This window comes from Anticarsia gemmatalis, chromosome 2, assembly GCF_050436995.1.
Source record: "Anticarsia gemmatalis isolate Benzon Research Colony breed Stoneville strain chromosome 2, ilAntGemm2 primary, whole genome shotgun sequence".
NCBI classification, from domain to species: domain Eukaryota; kingdom Metazoa; phylum Arthropoda; class Insecta; order Lepidoptera; family Erebidae; genus Anticarsia; species Anticarsia gemmatalis.
The window spans coordinates 7,979,184-8,007,163 of record NC_134746.1 but is presented as its reverse complement, the minus strand read 5'-3'; the positions used below and the strand labels follow the sequence as shown (position 1 = coordinate 8,007,163).

The 27,980-nt window shown below is 34.5% G+C and overlaps 1 protein-coding gene across 8 annotated transcripts in view; it reads right to left on the bottom strand.

The window, feature by feature from the left end:
• raw (NDT-like domain-containing protein raw) overlaps window positions 1–27,838 on the bottom strand; it is a 42,914-nt gene extending 15,076 nt beyond the window's left edge. The window contains exons 1-4 of one of the 8 annotated variants that reach the window (XM_076129931.1): window positions 27,575–27,838; window positions 22,668–22,975; window positions 8,439–8,847; window positions 2,546–2,658 (exon numbers count right to left, since the gene is read on the bottom strand). In XM_076129931.1, the coding sequence (XP_075986046.1) occupies window positions 2,546–2,658; window positions 8,439–8,773 (448 nt within the window). In that variant the 5' untranslated portion in view covers window positions 8,774–8,847; window positions 22,668–22,975; window positions 27,575–27,838. Of the gene's footprint in view, window positions 1–2,545; window positions 2,659–4,749; window positions 4,931–8,438; window positions 9,025–13,772; window positions 14,154–22,667; window positions 22,976–27,574 lie in introns of those variants that run through there. The other 7 variants (XM_076129964.1, XM_076129971.1, XM_076129981.1 and 4 more) reach the window with 7 other exon arrangements.
• Between the last annotated feature and the right edge of the window lie 142 nt (window positions 27,839–27,980).

Genomic DNA, 27,980 nt, shown 5'->3' with positions numbered 1-27,980 from the left:
TATTAGAAACCAGATGAACTATAAAATGCAATGAATAACCTACACTATACTGTCTGTAGTGTGATTACTGCAATATATCAACTCAGTCATTTAACTAGGAGCAGTTTGCGACATGCGGAACTAGGTAAAATGGTGTAATTTTTACTGGCGTACTGACATTCACTAGTGAATCAGATGATAACGTCATCATTTATCATCGTTCAATCGGTCATTGAATGGATGAGCCATCATCTTATAACTATCAATTTTCTGAATTGACGCAAATGAGTATTAACGGCTGATTTAAATCAATCAAATACGCTTTTTTAGTCGTAAACGATAATTTGAAATTGTGTTTGCAGTTTAAATAGCATATTAGATGTCTAATGAAATCTTATTTTTAATTTAATGAGTTTTGTATTAAGTTTGTTAGTTTATTTTTTTATTGCACTGTACTCAATACGGTAGGTCAACCAGTATAAGACTCATGTGAATAGAAATAAGTACTATTATAACTTGTTACATTTGATAAGTTCATGCGCTGTGAGTAATAATCTATATTGATAAATGATTTCACTGATAACATACCAAGAGTAAAAAATGTGTTCCTTTGTTATTCAATTAGCTGAAATATTAAGCATTTATAAAATATGTCAATCAAGACTGGGTTTTATATAAGACAGAAGAAAAGTTTCATAATGCCAACTGCATTATCAAACCTTTTTATAAATAGAATAAAAGTGAAGCATTATATCATACTAAACTATAGTTATATGCCATATGAATCTCATTAATGCATAAACAATATAACATTTGTTTCTATGACGTAGAAGATTATTATAATACCTACAAAATAATTAAAAACATTTCAATCACTGACAAAGTACACTTAACAACAACGTTGTTATCTCAGATTTACATTATAATAAAACTTATCGTCTCACAACGATAAAATAGTATCGTATTAGGTACATTCATTACAAATAAATGTCAAAACAATAATAAATATCTGTGACGTCATTACGTCATTGGCTATCAGCGATGCGGGACGTTCCTAATTCCTAACATCTAGTTATATTATGACATTTTTATTAATAGCCAAGTCATTACAATGACACTTTATTATTTCCTGATTTACAAATGTGCCAATTATTTATTTTTCCTGCCAAGCAAGTTGCTATAACATACTTATAATTCCTATGAAGAGCAGTGATAAATAAAAGAAACCTGTATTAGTAAGTTCAATGAGTAAAAATGTATGTAAAAATCGTTCAGTATGCCACTTGCGTCATATCTCAAGAGTCAGTGGGAATTTTATACCGTAAACATTAAAAATTCTAGGCAGTGTTCGCTAAGAATTTCATTCCTCAGGGAAAACTCAAACCTCAATTCTAATTCTGTAGATGAAGAATTGTGGTCATTAAACCAATATTGACGTAATTTGTGTAACTAATTAAATAAAGCTTTTTTACTAATTACCCGTACACATATTTCAAATACAGGGAAGGAAATATTCGCGGCAAATAACGGCCCTGAATAATAATGTAGGATGGGACGGCCCTAAAGAGATACTATAGTGATTAATATGAAAATATTATGAGTTAGGCCTGGCATAAATAATAAGGTGTCTATGATGATAAATATGTCTGCTTATTACTTGGAATATTAGGTCGGGGAAACAGTCTTTTCGCATTATAGTATGTATGAACTTGTAATAAAATCTTTTCTCTACACAAAAAAGCTCGATATTTGAGTACCTCACGAGCTCACTGAAAGAAACCTAATGAACCGAGTACTCATTTGTGTTTCTTGAAGCCAAAGAGATTTTATTACCAGTTCATACATACTATAATGCGAGAAGACTTTTACCCCGACCTAATATAATTACTTAAATAGATTTTTAATAATTCTTATTTAAATCTTGAAAATAAATATGAAATCTTCCATATCTAATGTAAGTCGTTTCACTCTATCGTTCGTATTTTTCTTGAACCTTGTACCATTTTCATAAATTACATTATAAGCAATCTTATAAAAATAGGTTCTGTAGTTTTTCAATTAGTCGTACTCGCTATTAAACCAGACAGGCGCAGTTTTAGAAAACACTCATATATATAAAATGTACGTTTTATGATAATGTAGACTGCTATTTAAATTCTTCCTTATGGTCCAAGGAATGATCTAGTCGACGTACTGTTTAGTATTTTAATTATGATATTTTACAAGTAATAATTTTAGCGAGTACAAAAGGACGATCTTGTCACACGAGACTCATAGTAAATCACAATCGAAAAGTTATAGAAAAAATAAAGCGAAAATTTTATACTTTTTGGGAGGATAGTTTAGAAGGTTTCTATTTTCAATTAATGACCATTCTTCATTTAATTTGTTTACTTTCCAAAATAGTGTTATAATCTCGATCGCAACTTAACTAAAAGCTTTCTAAAGATAAATAAGGCGGTGTGCGAATAAACCTTTCATTCTCAAGTTGTATGCTATTACGTAAATGTCTCCTACTGAATGTCAGTATGTGGATAGTAAATGAGTTGGTGACAGTGTTTCTTACCCTGAGTCTTAGTAGGATATAGTTCGATGTCGTTGAAGAGGCTCTGAATGCGGTCGGCGGAGGCCGGCTGATCGGGTGGGCCCACGCGGCACTCCCATGCACTCGCTACCTCCCTGCAACAATAACAAACCATTATAAGTAAATAACATACTATTACATCTTCGAAGCACTTATTCTCTTACTAGGCATTCTAATCACATGCTACGCTGATTTAGTAATCATAGTACCTTTGTCTCTTTAGTGCTACCATGTTTTAAAAATAATATTCGAATCTGGTTATTATCCACTTCATTAGTATGATGGATGGCACAAACAAAATCTACAACAATAGTCGAGAAACACACTATACTACGTAAGACCAGTGTGTTACGCATTTCAAATATTGGTGTTAACTGAAGAACAAAGATAAGACAACAGTATAAATATTGTTAGATACCTAGTACCTAATCGGACGGGTAAGTCATCCTCGTGACGAAACCACTACGTCGTAGCTACATACATATATAACCTGAACACAAAACATCGTTGTGCAATTACATGATTAACGTTAGTAGAATAACCGCAAACGCCACAGAAGTCATCGACAGCGTTACTTACACGGAATACAAACTGGCTGTTAGCAGAATCGATTATACAGGAACACTGTTTAGTAGGGACTGCCCTTGACACTTAATTTTAACGATACTACTATGCAGCCTGCTTTTACGGAGTCTTTTTTAATTCATACGAAACGATTTCGGATCGTATAAAATCTTTTATTAACAAAAAATGTGCACTTGAGAAATTGCTAATAAAGAAAAACGTTTTACGCGATCTCACAAAAAATACTAAATGTTTTTACTTAAAAAGCAAGCCGGGTGTTATCGTAAATTTTACCTTCAGTTTCTGAAAGGCTGATCAACGTAATAATTCGTTAACACTCTGAACCGCGAAAAGCGTGATTAAACAACATTCGAGAACTTTTTCTTCATAATGTTGGCGTGTTATGTTAGTTATATCGACGTAGACGTAGAAATTAAACGTTTGTAAAAAGTTTTATGTAACCTATTAGTTCCATTCAGAATGTCTGCCAGAATAAGTGAGCGGTTTCGTCTTTACGTGCTGGCCAACTGCGGTTTAGGGACCTTTTTCATACCCTTAAGAACTGTCTTCAAGAACTCTGAGAAATGCACATCATTTTCGAAAATAATAGGGTGCTTTAACTTCTTAAATATTTTTTGTTTTGTACAAAAAAAATACCACGTTCATGACGAAATTCTATGAATAAAAGTTTTGAATCAATGAGCAACGGGCCAAAAACGACCCCTGGGCGACCTCTAAATATTTTTTAATGAGGTAGAAGAAAATGGGTAGGTTTTCAATACATTTATAGATTACTTTCATAGCTTACGTATAAGTTTGGGAAAACCTATCCAATACTTATTCAGAAGTCGTGAAAACGTTTTTATACTACGCATCTAACATATTATATACTTACATATAAAAATACATGAATCGGTACAGTTAAGTAAACTTGTAGTAACAACAAAATATTCTTATATGCAAAGGTCTTATGGTAGCCCTACATTTGCGGTGAAGTGTAACGGCCTTCAAGCCTGAGGTTGTTTACATTAATTACACTCTAAGTAAGTATACATTATGAATGTCAACTAATCTAAAGATTGTTATTATTCAACTACAGCCAACTTACAATATTCGAAACATCTATCACAATCACTGATTTTCAGATTTATATAATGAAATGTTCAAAAGAATTATAACAAAGCAAAGATACGATGAAGAACTGTACTGTACTTTAGCGTCCCGTCAAAAGAACTACAAACCATAGTGTTACTGCGCTGCTATATCTAAAGATGTGGGAAGATGTGAAAGCAATCAGTTCTGTTGTATCAGCAGAACATTTCTCCGATATGCCGCGCCGCGCCGAGTGTAATCGCAGCCGTAAACATAAGTTTCCGGCGGGCAGACTAAATATCAACTGAGGGCGTTAGGTTACCTATAACCACGATAGCGCATGCTGATACCAACGTTCCCACGTGAAACTGACTGGTTATAAATTAACTATGAACATGAGTGACTTTATACAACATAGTGTATAGTTCCTAATATGTATTAGAAAATAAAGATAATGTCGTCTTACAATATGTTCAGTGTTTTTTAAACATAATCCTATATTCATGCCAAATATTTACAGGATAACTTACGAGTACTGTACAGGACAATCTTGATAGTCCCTACACTTAACTGTAACTGTGAGAACTGGCGACACATTTGCAATAACAATATAACTCAGAACGAAAATAACATATTTTATTAATAACTTCATTATCAATTTGGAATTATCACACTAGCGTAAGAACAGAGCTGCCACAGGGCACATAGAGCATCAACTACTAACTTCACATTACACAAACAGTGCGTATTTATCTAATTAGTGATGTGCAGTTAAGTTCATGATTAAATACGGGAGCATGATGTCTTACAGATTTAACAGCTGCTACACACTATCATTATGATAAGATAATTTAATAAATAATTCTGATATTTTTTTCATCAAATGGTCTGACTCATAACTAGTTACATTTCATTTCTGATTTATCTGACAGGTTTAACATGTGTTTATTATTGCGTGCCGGATGCAACAGTATTTCCTTAAAGATTGTCTATGATTTCAACAGTTATCAATGTGACCTATAATTTGATTAACGCAGAATTTTCCAGATATTTCACTCACGACATGAGTAATAAATAGATAGGCAGAATGTATAGTTGACGAGTACGTTAGTCATAATAATAATAATGTAATGATTGTCAAACTCTTCATATGAAACAGTTAGATGACTAAACAACAATCATTTCATTTATAATTCCAAGAGGGTTAGGTACTCTTTAAAGTCGTCATTCTATTGTGTTGATATATAGTGGTAACCAAAAACTGACAACATTAGTTATATTTTCAGGTACCATAACGTTAAACCTTTCGTTAATTATTTATGCCTATATCATACAAATTACAAACGCGAAAATAATTGTCGGTTTCTTTTTCGAAAATAGTTGGTTTACATAAAGCAAAACAGAACCAACTGCAACTAATAGTATAGACATGGTTTTCTGAAACCTTTGATATCTGAAAAGTACGTATTTGCTGTGTAGTTCCTTTTTGCATAAATACGGACAATTTTGACAGTTCACGCATTCATTATTTGTACTAAATCGTTTTACCTATTACGCAATCCCAGCTAAACTATTAACCTTAGTTTGATGAAATTAAAAAGAGACATTTTATCGTTTTTTTCTAACTTTAGTAAGGTAGAAAGACCGAAGAACAAAGAATTCAAACAGAGAGTCTTAATAATATTGGCCAGTCCTTCTGCTATGAGTTATTAAAGACATCGAAAGGCAATGAGCAAGAGGTGGCAATGCTGGCTTGGTAAATGAAAACCAGTAGACTTTCACAATAAGTACCTTTATATTCTTAAAAACACGAGGTTCATTGGTGATCGTTCCTAAGGTCAAGTTGGATATTTTAATGTATGTGCAAGAATTTTTATTCGGCATACAATACACAAGAAGTATTTTTTACGTTTTGCTTTTCCTTAAATTAAAGATGAATGATAAACAGATATTTTTTACAACTATTATTTGAATACAGAAATCTTATTTCTCGACTAACGTTAATATAAAATGTGAAAAATAAATGTGGAATACAATGTAAATGATAATTATATTACTAATAAAATAAAAAAGATGTTTTTTGAAAATGCCAACGGCAACCCAATGGTTTAACCATTTGTGTCAAAAGCAGAATCTTTAAGGTTAATGTTATGGTAATAATCGCTTGTTAGACTCGCTGTTACGGTGCACAAAACACCAAGAGGAAACCTGTGCTCTGACTGTTATTTAGAGCAACTCTTCAATCAGCGTTTTGATACTTGGTTGGACAATTATTGTTCCAGCAATGAACACCAGTGATATTATAAGACAAAAATTTAAGTCTCAATTCTATGAAGGTATTGCTTTTCATGTTTATTTTTCCTTGGCTTGAACCACGCAGCATAATGAACTAACAATACCGATATCGATAGTAAAACTACAAACGAAAAGCGCGTGCGACCGAGTTGAGTGCTTACAAAAATATACCATGACATCATGGTGTGCAAGCGAGACGGTATCGATCCTATCACTCGCGCTGGCACGCTTATAAATACACGAGTGCATTTACTCCATTCGTGTTCGATTATGTTGGTTAGACGTTCGATTTGGCAGTCGACATCAAATAACGATTAAGAGATGGCTTAACAGAACAAGGTCGATGAAAATGACTGAACTTATTTGCCACAATTTAAAACTAGTTTCGTATCACAGTAAAAAATGGTCATGCCCCATTTCCGGACGGATAACGGCTCGGTTTACGACTCCTTGTTGTTTTGTTCAACTATGTGTGAGATCATGGTTGCCAAATTAGATATGTTATTATAATTAATGCTTTAAAGTCCATTGTTTCACATTTGTGCAATGATATTTTCCTTTTGCAAAAGATTCCACTTTTGTAACAATCAACATTTACAAACAGAATATAGATAGGTAGCAAGTCACGAACGTATACAGTCACAATCACTTCGATTCATACATGTTCAGCTATAAGTTACAAGTTAAAATATGGGCCCCTTTGTTGACTGAACCTACTCATGACGCCATGACGTACCCATAGACTAATGTCTATTCTACTACAGTTAACATAATACTGAAAACACAAAGATCATGGCCAAGAAAGCTTTAAAATATGACGTCATTCAAGTTGTTGACCTGAGTTTGTTTCTATACATCATTCAGTGTGTAATAAATGCACCATAGATGTGTTTTATAAATTTATTCATCAACAGAATCGATTGCGGATAGAAGTGACAGGTATTAGTCATTGTAAGAACTAGTAAGAATTTTATTATACGCGCCTATAACAAAGTACTGAATTAATGTAACTAATCGTAGTGGTTAAAGAATAATATGACAAATGGCGATGATCTCATATCTAATCCTTAAGTTTAGATTTTTATTAAGAATAATATTAACAACTGCGACCAAAATACTAGACTAGAAATGCTAATACAGCAACATTTAAGTATATGTAAGTTTAATGATCAATGATTTTATCTACAAATATTCTACGTTTTATGAATTAAAAAAAATACATCTTTCATATATTCAAATTCTAATATAATACAAGGTTTTAATTAGTGTACCTACATACTTTATTATTGACTTTTTGTTGTACATAATAAGCAAGTGTAAACACTTCAACAATGCTGTAGAATAAAATGTATGTGGCAAGTTGCAACTACAATTAAGAAGTGACTCTTACAAAATTGTGCAATTGTCACGTCGCGTCGTAAGCTATTTATTGTATTTTAAACATTTTTTTAATTCAATTCAACGTATTATAATTTCGGCCACAAACCATTCCCGCCATCCCATGTCAACTCATGAATATAACTTTGATACCATGATGTAAGAAAAACAATACTACGAAAAATAATCAACTAAATTCTTAAGTTAATAGATTACTTTTTTTCTTGGTATACTGCTATTCATAATAATACCAAAATTAAGTGGCAATAGTAATAAATACGATGAATATTTAAATCAACAATTGATGTAGCATTATAATTAACGACATCACCTCCACCCCGCGACCTGGGTAAACAAGTCACCATGATGTCATGCTGATGTTGTTGACCCAACTATAAGACGAGCGGCTGTGGCTCATTACCAATCATAAATGTCACCACTAAAGATCACCTAAACCTAGGCAAATTCGAGACTTCATTTACATCTATCATTTTAAAACATGCATGATGTCTTGTTTATTTCACTTGAAAGAATTGTTTTATCTTACCTGGCCAGGGTCCCTTTCAATTTAATAAAACCATTGGGTTTATTCATTGTTTGGTCCTCCACGACATCACATGTGAAGGGCTGCGGCGGTTCGAAGGTTGTCGCATGTTGCGCTGGAGTGCACATGAGAGGCTCCATGCGACAAGAGATGGCGGCTCGTTTAGTCGGCGTTGCTCTCGGGTATGTGTGATGTCGAGCACTGTTGATCGCCACGGAGTCGCCACGCCTCTGCTTCGGCAATGTTCTGGCACATATCGCACTGGCAGCATTCTTTAGATGTGATCGAAATCTATTGTTACTGCTTGAAACACTGAGCACACCACCCTCCATCTTCATCTCTTCGACCGAGCGAATCTCACTGCACTGAATGTATGTTGGAGTCCATGGTGTTTGTGACCCACTTCATCACTCTAAGAAAATATCACCTTTTTGAATTCATATTACGAATTGATTTATTATCAGGAAATAATCACTTTCATAGCTTCGATTCAATTTTGCTTTGGTGCATTGTCAATAAATTAATAACATATTTATAGTGTATAAAATTGCTCTCTTCTAGAAGCCACACATCCATGCTATTTAATTATCTGTACACAAAATGGGTAATTTAGGTGGGTGAATAAAATAATAATGAATCCCATTCTAAATATTTTAGGTATATTATGTAATGTAATTGCTGTTGTCTCAATATATGAAATACATAGGTAGGTAAGTGAAAGATCGAATAAAAACGTTATTATTCATTTAATATAATTTTAAAATCTGCATATTTATTCATGGATACTTTATGAATTTATACAATCTACAAATCTCGTAAGACGTATTTAATTAGAATAATTATGTACGTGTTAGCATTTATCGAACAGCCACTGACTGACAATCCGAACTCTCATTTAACTTTTATTACTCCGAGGTATTATCCTTTTTTCCACCTGAGGACTACGTCATCTTAGTTCATTATCTTGCATATCTTGACCTTAATCTAAAAAGCTAAAAAGGTAAGGCTATTAACCATAATTCGATGACTAAATATGATTATGTTAAATATACCTAACCACCCACAACTAGCGAATGGTAAAGCGAATTAATTTGCTTGCAAAATTAGTCGCGTTGCGGTCTACTTGGCGAGATATATGCTCCACTGCATTGCGGCAACTATTTGATTCAAGAGCATCAAAACTTCGGATAGTGCCAGCTTTTTCCTAAAATGTTATGTAGTCTTTAACTTTCTTTAAACAAAGGGTTTTCATTTCATTTTCAGTCAGTTGGTAGTTAACTCACTAATCCCCTGTATCTCTAAAATTTTTGAGTATTTTCTACTATAAGGCCATTTTTTTTTTGTTATGAAAGGAACGCGGTTTTGCGGAAGGCTTTGCCGTTGCGGCGTAGGTCTGAGAGGCAGCGGGGAGGCGAGCGGGGCGAGACGTGGGCGCGCTGACATCACCGCCAGAGCCAGCCGATCTTACATCACCGTTGACTGCCTCCCACCAGCCACCGCCTGCGCGCCCGCACACCCCCTCCACTACTCCTTTCAAACTTATTAAAAATCAATCATCGCATACATGACACTGCCAAGATTTCTAACCACGTAAAAGGAATTGAACTAATTGTTACCTATTTTATCAGTATCACCCTAAAAAACAGTTTTTTCAGTTGAAAAATCATACCTGCACTACCTGCAGTACCATTCATTTCTGTGTACTGTACTTGCAATTGAGTTTACAAAGTAAGTACTGAAACATTTTACTTTTATTGCCGAATTAAACCGGTGGTAATGTTTATTTACAACAGGCCAGTTTCAATATATCGTTCAGAAGATTTGACATTGGAACATATAATTGAGACTAAATGACAAGATTAAGACTATTTAAGATAGATTCGCCGTAAAATTGATTATATTGAGGTGCTCTAAGATCAAGGCTGATGTCGCCCACTATTATTTCATAATACTGAGCATACTCCAATGGATCCCTTTTGAGCTTAAGCCATTATTGGACATCGAGAGAAGTCGTGAAAATCGATGTAAAACATACTGGCTTAACAAAGTAATCAAATTCGTCTAGGTAGAGTGACCATAAAATTAAAAAATTAAACTTGCAAAAGTAAAATGTGTTGTATAAAGTCAAATGTCACATAATTTTGTATGAAATTCGACAAATTTCTTAAAAGCAATACAGTGAAATTCTAAGTTCTGAGAGAAGGGAAGGTGATAGTAATATTTATTTATTTAATGGCCTGCATTATACAAGTTTCGCTCCGTTCCTATGGTTCTATCACCGTTGATGATATGCGCGATAACAACAAGACACTACAAGCCCATTAAATCCTACGTCCTTTGCTCGTGGTTTAATAATAAAGCTTTGTTGTCAAATTATATTATTGTGCTGTACTGTTGAAACGTAAAGCACTATGTATCCCCACATTTCCCACGGCAATGATGTCAAATTGGTTTATCAATCTCAGCGGGACGGATGCGGCGCGGCGGCGGCCCGCCCGTCGTACGTGGGTGGTGTGTTTTGTAGTGCGTACAAGCCGTTGAATTCATGACGCGATGTTAATCGACCGGCGGGATGTGCTGAGTGCCGAGCTATTTGATAAATTGATACAAACGAAACGATACTTACTTAACAAGCTAAGCTTTAATTTTCAGATCTCACGGTGGTATGCTAGCAAAGAGATTAATCAAGGTAAGGTAAGTTAAATTTTTATTCGCAAACCGTTAGGTGTTAACAATTGGTGTAATAGCTTAAACAGGTTTAACGGCATCTCATAGTGTGCACACGGATGTGGATGGTAATTCGAGTACGGTTGTATGTATCGCTGCGGAGAGGCTAAGTATTGTCCATTGATTGGTAACAATAGAGGTCCGAGCCCGAGGTCAAACTTTTGTGGCACATCGATTGTGTTCTCATCAAGGAACGAGTTCAGGACATCCCCGCGGCCTTTGTACAATAATGATAGCTAATAAACGAATCAAAGGGCAATTGATCTTAATTCGCGTTCAAATATTATCTGAATTGCTGATAGTTTGCTTAACCTTAGCTATTCTTATAAAACCCGTTTTCTAATAAAGCCTTGAAGTAATCGCAGTATATAAAATATAATTTCAAAATCGGAAACCTTCCTACCTATATAACAACAAAAACAATAATACAATAGCGACATAGTTTCAGCGTTATTCGTCGCGTGTGAGAACTTTTGACTAATGGCAAAAGCTAACTAGGTTAATCCAAAGTTAAACTTATGTACACACCACGTTGTGCAGTATTTAGGTGTTCGACCTCCACATGGCACGTGAAACGCCTATCTCAAACCATATTCTTTAAATAGAACGCAAAGTATTCCAGATTGTGTTAGTTACCCATAAGAGGTATTTATATTAGTCATACAGTTTTATAGCGTGGTTCGATAATAATATATTTGTCTCAGACAAGAGCCACGCAGGAAATTCGTGTGTAAATACAAAGGGCGACATTCTTGTCAAACACATTTGAATTGGAATCAAATTTTATGAGTAACACGAATCTTGCATAAATTATAGGCATATTTAACTTATTATTTGCTTTTTCAAGAATGTTTGTAACTTAGTAATTTCTATGATTTTTTTATTCTAAAGAACTGCACTTTGAACAAATTCAAACCAGTTGCCTCGTAGGTTAGTTAAAAATTAATTAAGTTAGGTTAGATAAAAAAAATATATATATAATAAGTGAAAATTGTTTAACGAGATTTGTCAAGTGATTCATTCGTGAATTCATTTTTAGATAAATAGTCACCACAATCGTAAATCGTTAATGGTTATCAGTATGTTTCTAATGAAAAATATAAGGTATTAAAATATTTTATTCTACAAACCTGTACATGAGCAATAACGTTAACAAAAAATGGACACATGACCAATGAAGTCATCGTTCTGCTACAACCGTTCGTCATTCAGTACATAATGGAAATGATTGTTATAAGTAAATCAAAATTGTATATATTGAGGAAGAGAATACATTATGTTTTCTTTTATATCAAGCTGTAAACGGTCAACATCGGCTACCTAAGGCATTGAAAGAGTGGGCTTCAAAGAATCTAACAGTGTATAAAATTGAGTTACAAAGAGAAATATAAAAATAAATTCTTTAAATTAGATATTATACAAGGTAGGTACCTGTACGTTTATGAGTTTGATGCTTTTGAATAAAAAAAAAGAAGTTGTTATTATTCTTAAAATGTAACATTGCTTGACTTTATTAAGAATCTTATCAATTGCTAATGAATCAATTAGAAACAAATCTCTTAACAAATATTCCTCGAGAGAAAAAGAGTTTTCAAAACTCGTTGATTTTTGTCAACAGAAGTGTTTTAGCTGTAATTTATTTGGTGAATTATGTTGGTCATTCAACTCTGCGCGAATACAATGATAAACGTAATTAGATCATTCGCTCGTATTAATAACACATTTTCCAAAGATTTATATGACCTCAGAATTGTTTAAAATCGTATAGTTCAGTATTACGGCTTAAGATTAATTCTGTTAGCCGTAAATTACATGCAATCTCAAACGCAAGATTGATATATGAATGGCGACCCGTATGTTACGTGTATTGTGAAGATATTTGAAATGGATTTACTAATAAATATGTGGAAGACAACTATATGATGAATTTAATATTATTTATGTATAGGTACGTCATATACTATGCAGTTTGCATGTGTGGTTTCTTTTTCAAGTATATGTATGTATTACAGTGTTATCGTAGTCTACTTATGAACTGAGTGTTTAAAGAGATATGATATTAATATATCCCTGACGATATTGCTGCAATATGTAAACCTTGCATAGGTAGATAAGCTTAATATGTGGGAACTAGCCTAAGCTTTGTGACATAACAACTACAATTTAGTGCCCTGTCATTTTATATTAAATATTATAACTATGTATCAATAACCTGATCTGACACTTCCTTGTGTGCATATTATAAATATGTACATGTCTATGAATCATTATCCTACTTACCTATGCATAATATAATTAATGTATTATTATAAAAATCTACATCAAGATCAAATTTTAATAAAGTTTGATACTTTGAACTGACCAACCAAACAAATAAATGTATATAAACTGAGATCAACAAGTTTTAAAAATGAAACATTATGATACTCAAGCCTCTGGTATTTTGCCAAGCTTCAGAAATTGTAACCAAAAAGATTTATTGTAATCGTAACACTAGAAATTAAGCTATTTAATACTTAATTGCGTTGCTTATTAAGTATAATAATACATACATAGGGATGAGACAACAGCACTTGCACAACATAATTCTCATAAAAACCTTCCATATACCTCAAACGAACAAGAATCGGTAAGTATGCAGTATATGATCCATTACTGACATACATTAGTATGTATATCCTTTTATTCACCCGTATAAAACTGAACAGAGCTATGGCAGCTATCCACCAATGTAATATTATGTTCATAAATCAGTTTCACACTACATCACTGCAAATAAACTGGCATGTTTGTTCAATTAACGAAATTAAAAATAAAAACGTCAGTGGAGGCACGTATGTACCACGCGCCGGAGCTGATCGCGCAGCACTGGTGACCGGCGAACGATAGCGACACTCCGACCCTACGGCCGGTACCACGAGACCGATGACGACGCGCAACAACGCACTAGCATCGCGTCCGTAACACCGGGCCGATAGCGGCCCCGTTGCTACTACAACTGATTATACGCTCGACGATAAACAAGCATGGTAAGGAGTAAGCATTGTTGCCTCGACGCACAACGCGCGACGCTGATAACAACTACTTACATACAACTTCAACTGTACATCAACCTAATAATTTATGCATGAAAACATCATAATTAATTGACATTAACAGTGTTGCTCACTTTGCTGAATTCAAATTCTATAAAATACAAGAAGCTATTACAGAAGATCAGAAACACCAATTACTTAGAAAAGAGAACGGTCCTCATAGGAAAGTAATCTTCTTAACTAAGAAATGCATATTATCTGTAAGTAGGCAGGTACCTAATTGATTAAAAACACTGGCTTCTAACAAATACTTACATGACAAATACTGCAGGATTTTAAATAAAGAGCACCAAACTGAAGCCTTGTAGAAACTGTACAAAGTTGCAATGACATTCACCAAACATAATACTGAAAATATTTTTGTACACACCTATGTATTACATGTATGTAGTATTCTTGCAAAACTTTAAGCAAACAATTGCAAAATTAGAAGGTAAAGAGCGACACTACTAATGGAGCAATGACTTTGTTAGCGATTCGCTGTAGCTTTAACTCTGATGTCAAGTAACGAAAACGTATTCTCATAGGTGTATTATGGGACCTATCTTTACCTATTTAACCCCTTAATGCCCCACTGCTAGGCAAACGCCCCTTCCCGAAATGAGGGTGGAGTTATGCCTTGAGTCTGGGGGATCCAACCCGGACTTGGCCAGCGTAGTGGACTGTATGACAGTTCTTGAAGGTATACAAGACTCTGATCTGTCCTGAAGAATTCGGAGGCATGCATGGTTTGCATCTCGATGTTTTCCTTCACCGTTAGAACAAGTGATAATGATTTATAATACTTAAGCCTACTTACTCGGCTATCACTGCTAACCTATCCATACTTATTGAATATTGGGATTTATCCATAATATTATGTTAAATCAGAATGAATCAATGGCAGCCCGGAAAGTATTTTTTTTTGTAAAAATTGCTGAAAATAGCTAAACTAACAGAAATAGAATTAGGCACAAAAATAATTTCGTAATCCACTTACTCGTAATATTATTAACAGTGTAGTTTTTTAAGGTCGACTTAATATTTTTAAACATTAATTATGTAAAAAGGTTTTTTTCTTACATTGTTGTCTATTCATAACCAATGAACAAGAAAATTGGCACATACTTATATATATTCGTTGACAAAAAATAAAAACATGCGTGCCGTGAATATCAATAATATTACATTCCGCAAACTTTTAAACTAATGTATAAAATATCGAAATTACAATTTATTATTATTATAGGTATTCATATTTCAGCCCAGGTTTATCACATCAATAGACCGGAGCGTTAATGACCAGGCATAAAAATACCTCATTTTTTTGAGTTAAATGTCCGTGCATATCCATACTAATATTATAAATGCGAAAGTAACTCTGTCTGTCTGTCTGCTTCTCAATCACGCCTAAACTACTGAACCAATTTGCATGAAATTTGGTATGGAGATATTTTGATACCCAAGAAAGGACATAGGCTACTTTTTACCCCGGGGAAATGACGCATTTTCCGGGAAAATTCAGGTGGCGAACGAAGTCGCGAATAATCAATATTATAATGACATTAAATTAACAAAATTTCGTTGTCATGGCAACTGTTTTAATGGCGGATATGCCTTAGCGCGACTTTGTTATATTAAGAGATATAAATCATTTTAAGAATATTTTTCGTGAAAAAAAAAGCATATTTTATATCATCACGCTATGACCAATAGTAACAGTAAAAAAAGTGTTCTAAAAACGTGGAAAATTCTGACCCATTCTCTCTTATGCGACGCAAGCGAAGTTGTGCGGGTCAGCTAGTATATTATGATTATTATTCTATTAATATTAATATTCCATTAAATATGGCTTGCCAAGCTAAATTTTTAACCAAGGCTTCCAATGAATTGTGAAATGGGGTCGGTAAAATTTGGCAACAGCCAAGATTTTACTTTTGATAAACGAACCTAGCTCCAATTTTTTCTGCTGCTAATGGATTCACAATAAAAAGTTAGTTTACGTTAAAAGTACCACAATGAGTGAATACAAATTATTCGTTCCTCAATAGATTACTGCTGTCAACGGCTTTTGTCTTTTGCGACCTCAAGTACCTTAAAAACTCTTTGTTTGTGATCATCAACATAAAAAGTAAATGTTGAGCAAATTGCGTCTTCAAAATTTAATCATTTTCAAAGGACCTTAATAAAACTACAAAACGCCAGCTGATGGTACTTCGCCGAGTATGGACGTGCTTTAATAAATGTTTAAAATATATTTTTTAAATAATTATCTGACACTGCGCCTTCACATCTTTTGAGAATTCGACCACATAGTAAAAAAAACAGCATACAGTCTATACTAACGTTTCACAAACTGATTTTCTAAAAACAGTGTAATAGTATTTCTCTCCAGGTAATGACTTCGTCTCTATAGACAAACATTTTTCGTATAAACTTGCCCTTAGTTCTTAGAGATCGATTTAATTTATTAAGTAGATACTCTTAAGCTTAATAATATTTATAATTTGCAAACTGTTAAATTTAAAAAGAGCTTAATATTTTCACACGTACATACTTTCTGCCCCTATTCTATTTAAGTTTAGGGGTAATTTTTTACCAGACTGTTTGCAATGACGTAAACTTATGTACCTATCTACTGCAATAGTATTACAATCGCTTCAGCAAGCACCTACATTTATTTCTGCTATGCTCCACACTGTTACAGTTAGTTGCAACAGTTTCACGCTGATATCACCGCGATAAATCTGAAAATACGTGGCAGGAAGCTATAAGCATTTCTGCAACAGTTTAATGTCTGCCTTAACTTTTCACGTTTTCATCTCTGCATCTAGGTAACGATTTGTTTTAATATGAATAAGTCTACGCAGTAAAGCGCGAAAGTATCCACTGCTTGTCATGTGACCAAGAAATCATAAATCATGAAAATTGTGTGATGATGCACTGGGTGAAGCACCCAAGACAACATCCGTCGTCGGACAATGACCAAAATAAAGTTGACCGCGGCACATCGCTGGGAGCATGCTGCTATATTTTGGCAAGTCGACCGGTGCGTGTCGCGGGCGCCCGATGGCATCATCGCTATGGAGGATCGTGACGTCACCGCGCCTTTTCCAAACGTGGCCGCCAGACGAAAATAGTCCCCGCCCCGCTACCGACCGCGGCCCCTCGCCTCGTCACCGACCGAATTAGCAAACGAAGCGGTCGGCATTCGGCAACAACACTACCAACGATGCCAAACCAACAAAGACAAGCCATTTACAAGTCCGCATGATTGCCTGTTAAATGCATAGTAAATTATTAATTCTTCCCATCGTTTACTTACTAACATTCAGTAAAATTTACCATTCAAACAAAGACGAAACATTTTTGTAACATCTAAGATGTTCGGTACTTGCTGAAACTGTTCTAAAGGATACTAAACTTATTTCTGGAGCGTCAGTTGTACCTTAGACTAATTTAGCTAATTTTTCAAAGGAGGATAAAAACACTAGCTTTACAACCAAGTCGGAAGTCAAATAGTAGATATTTTTTTATGTATTCAACAAGCACTTAATTTAAATTATATCGCCAGATTACAAATTTAGTCGCCAATGTCATCACTAACATCCATATCCGGGTTAGTGTCAATTTGGATTGAGCAACAAAACAACAATGCCATATTAAATGAATTTTGATTTGTATGATAATATTCACGTTCTGTTTGAGTTCGAACGAATAATATCTAAACAAACGAGTCTTTATATTTTTATTACACTTAAAAGAATAGGTTAAGGAGCCAGATAAATAAATGCATTTTGTTCTACGTTTTAGTCTAAAACTAAGAACAATTACGCGTTTAGCGATTTTACAACTGGTCATTCAATCAAAAAAAAATGTTATCTTATGATTGCATAGTTGCATGCATGGGAAAAGTTGAGTTAAATCGTATTATTTAGATGCATTTATCCGATATGCCTTTTGACAATAAAAATACCAGGGACGACAATTGACAGATTTTTTAAATATAAGACCAGAAAATCTCTACTTGCTTTATACACCCTAATGGAAACAATGACATATTGAATAAGGTATGTACAGTGTGCTTATGTATAATTGTCACATGTCGAAAGACTAATTATCCTAAATAAATGTAGTTATTGATCGACATAGGTGATTCTTGCCTGTCTACGTCGACCTGAAGTTTTCTGCTGTGGGTCAGTCTTTGACGCACTCATCGTCATTCCGACCTTGCCTGGTGTGGTCTAGTAATGAAGCATTTGTTGGTAATCCCTAGCAGGCGGTATAAAAACTTAAATAATATATGGTAAATTGCATATTAATAAATTAATAACAATCATTGCCAGTGCAAATCAACTGGGGCTAACTAACAATAAAGAGCTAATATAAACTGAGCAGCATACTATAAAATTATATTTTTGTTTTAGTATTCTTTGAATTGTTGACTAAAACGGTAAATAACTTAATATATCCAGTCGTGTGGGCACCGTGATGGTAGAATGGTCAATAAGTCCAAGGAAATCGATACCACCTTTTAGTCATATTGTCTCTACATGGTGTGACTCAATGCTACGTCGTCTCTATATAATATGACGTAAAAATATCAACGCGACAGTTGAGATCTGTACCCTTATAGAAATTTGCCCTCGAATTGATGTTTGATTGATTGATGTTTCAGCGTAAACTCCTTGGCGTGTGTATACCCGCCCATCCCAAACATGGTTCCTAACTAAAGAAGAGCAAAGAAAATCGTAGCATTCTCAGAATTAAAAAGGAACCACATCAGAATCTTTACTTTTCGCTCCAAAACGCGAAATGTGCCGGGAGTCGGGACAGAATATGATAGTTAGATATAAAGAGATGGGCTTATGTTACTTTACAATGGGTGCCGCAGGATGGTCGGCGAAGACTGGGTAGACCCGAATGGAGATCGCTGGACATTGTGGACATGTTTCTAGAGGGATAACAAGTGACCGAGGGGCGTAGAAGTTTGCGGGAAACATTTGCTAAGCAATGAGAAACTGAAATATCTTCAATATAAATCTATACTAATATTATAAAGCTGAAGAGTTTGTTTGTTTGATTGATCGTTTGTTTGAATGCGCTAATCAGGAGCCACTGATCCGATTTAAAAAATTCTTTCAGTGTTAAATAGTCCATTTATCGAGGAAGGCTATAGGCTATATATCATCATGCTACGACCAATGGGAGCAGAGTAGCAATAAAAAATGTTACAGAAACGGGGAAAATTTTGACTCATTCTCTCTTATGTGAGGCAAGCGAAGTTGCGCGGGTCAGCTAGTTAAAAATATGGTTCTAGCTTACCTACTTAAATTTACCTACGTCATATAAGTACCTTCACAGTTTTGAATACCTACCTATCATACATTTTAAAACTCTTAATTGTCCTCGAATGGTTTTGCCCTAAGAAATAAGACAAATGTAGTAAGTACATAAAATACATTTTTAAATGTATTGAGAGTGGATTTTGTGTTAATATGAACGTTTTCGAAGATGGTTTCCCCTTTAGGATTACAAAAACATTAAATCGTGCATAAGGGATTGATAAATTTTTTTGAAGAGATTTTTGAAAACAAACCATTTTTTTAGGTAGTCCATCTAAAGCACCCATTCGAATAGTACCTAGCCTAGTCCACGATGAGAACCTGACAAATATAGGCGAGTAAGGCTAGGTGCTATTCGAACGGGTGCTCTAGATGGACTACCCATTTTTTTGTGCCATTTGAATCTGTGAATAACCCATTGGATTCAGTTTCCTGTTACCTAATCTCAGATCAGTTTCAGATCACCTAATTATCTAGTATTTCCGGAAACGGTTTTAACTTCAATTACATTAAAACACTGAAAATTCATCAAAATCCATAGACACCCAAACAGCAAAACACAAACAATTTAGACATTCCTGCCAATTACTTTTACCTTAAATTCGACAATCTCAGTGATTCTAGCTCCCTGCGGCAAATTAATTCGTTATGAGTGTTTATAGTAATAATGAAAAATATAATTTTTTAGGTCTTTCCTTTTATTTTCCATACTTAGGTAGGTACCTTCTAACGAAAAATGGATTATTGAATTTTAGTCATTACCATTAGTAATACAAATTTCATTACAGGATTGATGTAAGTGCCTACTTAAGTCGCGGCGGAATAATATTATTGCTAGTTGTCACTCATTATGGTCGTGCATGTCAATAAACTTAGAAATGACGTTTGTTCGTACTTCCCTATTATTTCAATTATTTGTAGTATTACATCAGCACTATTCCATACTACTATTAGTAAATATAAACGCATAATACAGTAATTGCTATTAATAATGTTGACAATGTCAAATTAGTGTAAACAAATTACTATTAACCAAAGAGAATTTTTTCCTTGAACTAGATGGATCAAATCGCTCGTAGCTTGTTCGCGTGTACAGAATTCCTGTGAGATATCAATAAGCTTTTCCAATATTCCAATCAGCAAGATTTTAAACTATCCTATTTCAGTTTTTAAGAGGAACAATATAATCATACATTTGCTCTAACTTTATCCATGAAACTTGGTTAAAAATAAAAGAAATCCTAACCTGACGAAATGAGATACTTTGATAAGTTTCCAAGCAATACTATCATATAATTATAACGCAACCCTAGGGTATCCCTATATATTAATTTTCCCTTTTTGGAGAAAGTCGGTATCCCAAGAATCTAATTCTTTGCAGTTTAAATTCCCTATAGTTGGAATTCCCTAAATTACGCAGGAATTTTGTATCTTGCTTTAGGTTTTTCGGTCTAAGGATATTATATTTAGGATCAAAGGAGGTAAGGTGAATGTATCCTAACTAGCCTGGTAGAATGAGATGAAACCCAAGTGTAAGAATAGTGTCATCATCGTTCAATTCGCGTTCCGCTCCAGGCTGCTCCACCGAGCTCTACTTCCGTGGAAACGCACCTTTATACTTAGATGTAAATATGTCCCAGAAGCCTTCCAAATGCAATAGTTTTCATTTCAATACACGTAAGATCTAGTGCTCAAAATTGGCCTATCATACAACAAATAGTTTTTTTCCTTAAAGTGTAAATGTTTAAACTTCTATGTATTTCTATTTTTCCATCAGCGCATAACTACAAATAATGAAGGTATAAGATATACATTTATTCTTTATTATTTATTTCAATTAGCACGTAGATGTTATTTTCAGTATTCATAATGCTATAAATAATTATGTCATACATACGTATTCAAAGTACTTACATAATAAAATAAACTTGATATTACAATATTATATGTAGAAAACAATGATCGCTATGTGCTCGCGGTAAGAATGAGGACATTTTAAATGATAAGATAGCGGCGAGCATAGATGCGCTACGGTTTATAATATGCATATAGGTATATTTTTAACAATGTGAAACAGTTTGTGAAGACTGTTTGCTGAGCCATTCATTGCTGAAAACGCGCGCGACAGTGAATCGGTTCTGAGAAATCTACTCGCGTTTCCTGGAAGCGCTACTATGGACGCACACATTCGCATATCGCTGTGTAGTGAATATAGCACACATTGCCGCCCACGGCCCTGATAACGCGCTGCCGTGACGACTTGACGAGACGTATCGGTGCTCTCATTAACCAACCAACTCATATTGCGTGCCCGGTTCGACTTACAACCAATCAAACAATTTGCTGCTCACGAGTTGCAACGTAACACTCAGCCGTGCCAATACAAAAAAAGAATGCAATGTCATCGGCACGAAAATTCGTCAGTTGTAAATACATAGTACCCAGATAGATTGCGCCAAAGAACAACAAACAAATACAATAAATAAACTATTGATATATTGAGTTGTCATCACATGCTAAAACAAGCGCCGCGCCCTACCAATAGTAAGACCGTGACCATAATTAGTAACGTAAAAGGTGTTACAAGAGATTCCAGGCCCTATGTAGCTATTGAGACTATTGAGAGTCAGCCAATAATGTGAGCTCAATAAATGATCGCAGACCATCGGGGTCAACGGCGAGATGCCAACGGTCAATAATGATGGCTTGACATACGAACTGAATAGCAATCAATCAATTAAACTCTTATTTTACTGCCAAGTATATTTTGTTTGTGTCAAACCGACGACGAACTTGTCTAATTTATACATTTGAAAGGTTTGAGTGTAAAATGTAACTAAATTATATTATATACTTAAATATTTTGACTTGTATTATGTGCAGTCTCTGCAAGTATGATGGAAAGTAACGATCAGCATTAACAACAAAATTCTTTGTTTTGGTACAAGATCATCTTTTATGGCGACAAATAAATATTACGCGACCTACTGTTGTCTATAATAGTTGCTGACTAAACTACTGTTTTGTAATAATTAACCTATAAATAAAATATCGTAAACTAAATTATGATTCTGCGGTAGACTTACTTGGTGAGGCTGAAGGTAGCATCGCAGAAGGCGGCGACGGCGGCGGGCCGGCGCTCCGCTGCCGCGTCTACCATGCCTCTGCATCACCGCGATGGGCATCACTCGCCAGTCGCGCCACCTCGCCCCTACACCACCACCCACTACACCGACACTACCACACTGACATCACAATGTACATATAACACCCTCACTGCCACCTGACCGATACCTGATCACTTGAGGTTGCTATACGATACGATCGTATTACAAATTAAAGTTATACCTCGCATTTAATAGTCACAAGGTTTTATCCAGAGCACATACGGGATCTGAAACAAACGAAAACTATTTTTATAGTAAGACCTTGGTCGGGCCCTTTATGGGCCCAATTCTGATGTGCGTAGATTGACATCACGACAATTAAAAGAGAATTAGATTAATGAACGCAAAGGACAATGCGTGTTCTGTGTGGGATAATCGTTGAGGCCCTAAATTCGTAATGTTCAATATTTTTCTCGATTCGTTGAAAGGTCAATATTTGAGATTGCACATTAGGTACCTATACAAACTGTACATACAAGAGACTGCTAGGCAACTTATTAGCTCAACGTTTCTTAACCGTTTCTAGTTCAAGGAAATCAAATAAGAGCTAGAAAATCAAGGACCCTTGAATAATCAAAAAGATCTCTACGAGACCTTTTAAAACAAAGAGTTATGTCCAAGAAAAGTCTCATAGAGGTCTTTGTAATCGAGGACAAAGTAAAAAGCAGAAAATTTGTCAGTGCATACTCCCATCATAGGAATGAATGACTGGCTTATGATTTTGGGTCATCCTTACTTTGGCAGCTATTCTATGTTTGTCTGCCTGAAGGTCAGAAAAGAACTATCGTAATTGAGGTTGCTGCTGAAAAAATAACTCCTAATAGTTTACTATAGATTTCAAAAGCATTTTGGAAGCCTAACACAAATGTCATAATCGACTAAGCAGGTAGCCAAAATAGTAAGCTGATGATTTGGCATTCAGTTCTTGTAAATATTGACATGATCACTTTTAGTGACTCATGGCTTAGATTGTGATTAATATTCTTTCTAGCGGCCTCCACACTTTGGACTTTGCCCGCAACAGAAACAATAACATGTGCGCTAACGTAATCCCGCAGGAATGAAACAAAGGTCCCTTGTTCACGACGATATCTGTGCACTATCTTGTGTGTTTTGATAGCTTGCGTATCTGATACGTTCCAACTGCGATAGGACTCGAGCCCTGATGATGTAAGAATCATTAAGTGACTTGTTATTCGCTATAAGTACGTCTCATATTCGAGTATGGGTAAATGTACTATTTGTCCCACTTACTTTTCACAAAATCTATTCGTTTTTTATTGTCGTTTGAATTTTATTTTAATAACATAAGTATATTTTCAAGACTGAGTGAGGTGCTTCAGTCAAATGATATGAATGCAAGCAAAATGCTACTGTGTAGAAAGCTTTACCGAAGTATGCACGGTGTATTACCTACGTAAGCAAGTCTGTGTCTGTATATCTTGACATGTGTTCAATAGTGTACGTAGCTATCAAATCTTTCTGTGGATATTGGATGTCAAATTTCTTTTTTTTTCACATACGTAGCTAATGATATTTAATCAAATACGTTACAGAATATCTAGGTTGGTTCGGTACAAATTCGTGACTACCAATCGTACTTTTTCATTGGGAATAACCAAAGAGGTACCTACTCGTTATCTCGCTATTAAATCAACTAATTAAATGGACATAGCCGACATGACCGACACATTCATTATTTAATACAATATCTAAACAAATAAAGTGCTCGAACGAAAGTCATTTTGATTGTGTAGAGACGTTATCATAGAACGCGTGATTGGTCGAATAAGCTTTGATAAAACTTCGATCCTAATATATCTGCTTATCTCTTACAAAATAAAGCCTAAAGAGAAATGTAATATGGTATGGAAACTTTGAGAGTACTTGTACAAAAATAGATAAAGAAACATATTTTTTAGGTTTTCCTATAATTAACGAGAAATTAATCCAGTAGAGTGACGGAAAATTTTAGATTAACCCAATTACTAAGAGTGAAACCATATTATTTGTAAAATAAAATTAACCAAGCCAGCACCCATTTTATAGGACAGCCATAGTAGAGATTCTCAATGTTATTTTAAGCCAAACAAAAGCAAAAGTATCTTTGTGTCCTTCGTTTATCTCGGAAAATACTTTCTCAAATAAAAAGAATCGGGTGCGGCCATCAAGCAATTTCTTTAAACATAAGTTTCAACTTAGTTTGATGATGTGCTCATCTACCTTTATTGTGCATGACGAGTACATTTTTTTAGAATACAAGTATAATGACCTCACGATGATTTCACTCATACGAATGAGAACAGGAACTACGCAGGTTTTGGCACCGCTCAAATTAGAATATAAGGTGTAGGTAAAAGTTCACAATACAGAGGTGGGACATGACTTGTAAAACATTTCTTCGTGAAAATTATTACTGGAATTAAAATAGGTATTGTAACTTCAGTAGCTAATCTATCGGTAACAAAACATACTTTCAAATAAAGCCAATATTAAAATTTCTTGCCGATGAATGGGTGAAATGGGAATCTAGTCTTTTATTTATTTTTTATTGTAGATTATAAACGATGCCGGACGCAGCTTGCAACCAAGGGGACTCTAAATAGAAGCCACAGGGGCCTTTTCCCAGCAGTGGGAAACAGAAACAGACACTCAAAAAAAAGCCTCTAAGACCGAAGTCCTAGTAGGTACTCGCTAATTTTTACATAGATCTTAGTAGGAATGTTCGTTGGTATTTCCCGACTCATAATATTTTACCCGCATATGTATTTAACAGTTATTATTTTATGCATTCGTTTTTCGGATCACACAACAAACATAAATAAAAAATTAGGCTGATAAATAATTTCCCTGCCCAAATATTTATGGTCATAGCCATTGAAGATTATAATGTCTGAGGTATATAATGTAGGTAATATAGGTGCACTTCGTAAGGTGTCTGCTGGACGGGACACGGTTCATGCACTATCTAATAACTGCCTCGTATAAAAGACTAGCTGACCCGCGCAACTTCGCTTGCGTCACATAAGAGAAAATGGAACATAATTTTCCCCGTTTCTGTAACATTTTTTACTGGTACTTGCTCCTATTGATCGTAGCGATTATATGTAGCCTATAGCCTTCCTCGATAAATAGGCTATCCAACACTGAAAGAATTTTTCAAATCGGACTCCCAATTCCTGAGATTAGCGCGTTCAAACAAACAAACAAACTCTTTAGCTTTATAATATTAGTATAGATATCTAATAACTGCCTCGTATAAAAGATTAGCTGACCCGCGCAACTTCGCTTGCGTCACATAAGAGAAAATGGAACATAATTTTCCCCGTTTCTGTAACATTTTTTACTGGTACTTGCTCCTATTGATCGTAGCGATGATATGTAGCCTATAGCCTTCCTCGATAAATGGGCTATCTAACACTGAAATAATTTTTCAAATCGGACTCGCAATTTCTGAGATAAGCGCGTTCAAACAAACAAACAAACTCTTCAGCTTTATAATATTAGTATAGATACGTTACGTTTCAGAACCCGACTGGGCCATTATTGGCCAGTTATTCCGAATCATCCCTAAAGCATTAAAAGATCACGCGATTTTAACCGTGATTTCGTATATGTATTAAAAATAGCTCGATATTTTTTTGTTTATTGATATAGGTACATGTTTATTATTAGTAACGCGAACTTTTCCTTATCCAGTTCAGTGATAAGAACCATTTGTAAAAGCATTATCCTGGTTATGGCAAAATATAGGTTACTGCTCATGGTCATGATGTTATTGATCATTTTATGGTAACCACTAGGCTTATATTTTTTTTTTTTATACATAAGTAGGTAGGTACCTACATATACCTATGTTGCATTTGTTCCTAATAAGGTTTCTTAACTATAGCTACTGAGCTGGTTAAAAAATAAACATAAACTAATTTATCATACCTAATTATCTAGGAAGGTATTATTTCCTATTGCATAATGATTTTTTGTTGTCTGTCATCATGGCAGATTATAATATTACTGGACACCTGGATCCAATGAGATTGTATTATACCTACCTAACTACCTATAGATTAGGATGCTTAACTTACAGCTACTCTACAATGCCTTAACATTAATCAGGACTTACAATGCTGAAGCATTATTCTATACTTAAACATTGTTGATGAAGAATAATGTTTCAGAGAGCCATAGTTGTACTAGGTTCCAATCAATGTTTTAATTAATTATATTATCAACTTATGGCCTAAATAGATACAGTACCTACATCTTTATTAACACAACACAATCTTGGCCATACATAGGTTGGTAGGTACCCACCTCTTTTTTTTGTTGGGAGTATGCAGGGAAGATAGAATGTTTCTAAATAAAAGTACCTACCTACTACTACCTACCTTGGTTTAAAAATTATCTATGATTGCAATACAAGTATGTTTTCATGATAGATACTGTTTTGGACATAGGCAATTAAATTAGATACCTATTCCGATACTAAAAAACAATGAACTTAGGCTATTGGGAACCTACTTAACGAAATAACAGACTAACATTTTAGTTTTTCCATAACATAACATGATTAAAGGTTAGAAAATAATCATAAACTTATTACACTTTATTGGCTCCTCGAATTAAATTATATTGTATTGAAGTATTATGGGCAAAAAAGTATTTATTTAGAAATAAAATACTTCGTACAAAACAAGCTATGGTACCTACATCGTCTTCGAGACATAATAAGCATAGCAATGAAGTGTAAGCCAGTATTACAATTTTATGTATGAGATCATCGTTATGTATATACAGCAAATGTAATAAATATAAATATGACTCACCCGATATATACTCTGCTACAGAAAGACCGTGTAGGTTATCATTATCACTATTGATGAACGTCACACACAATACATACAACACACACGTCGTCACAAATCGCCTACACTTTAGCATTTCTAAGTTTTTATTGACATTAAAGCAATGAATCTAACAGGATCATTTTAATTCTTATAAATAAATAATTCTCAACAAGCAATATCCTACATTAGAGAGAAAGAGAAGCAAAGCAAAAAAATGTCTAAAATCTTCGTGTAGGTATTGAATTTCTGTAAATTTAACAAGTGGTGCCATCTCTGATTTTTCATAAACAATGTTTAGCATACGAAATAGAAAACACCACTGTTTGACATTTGTGATTATGCTTGAAAGGAGGTTTTCAAGTGTTTAATAAAATTGCCATTTTGC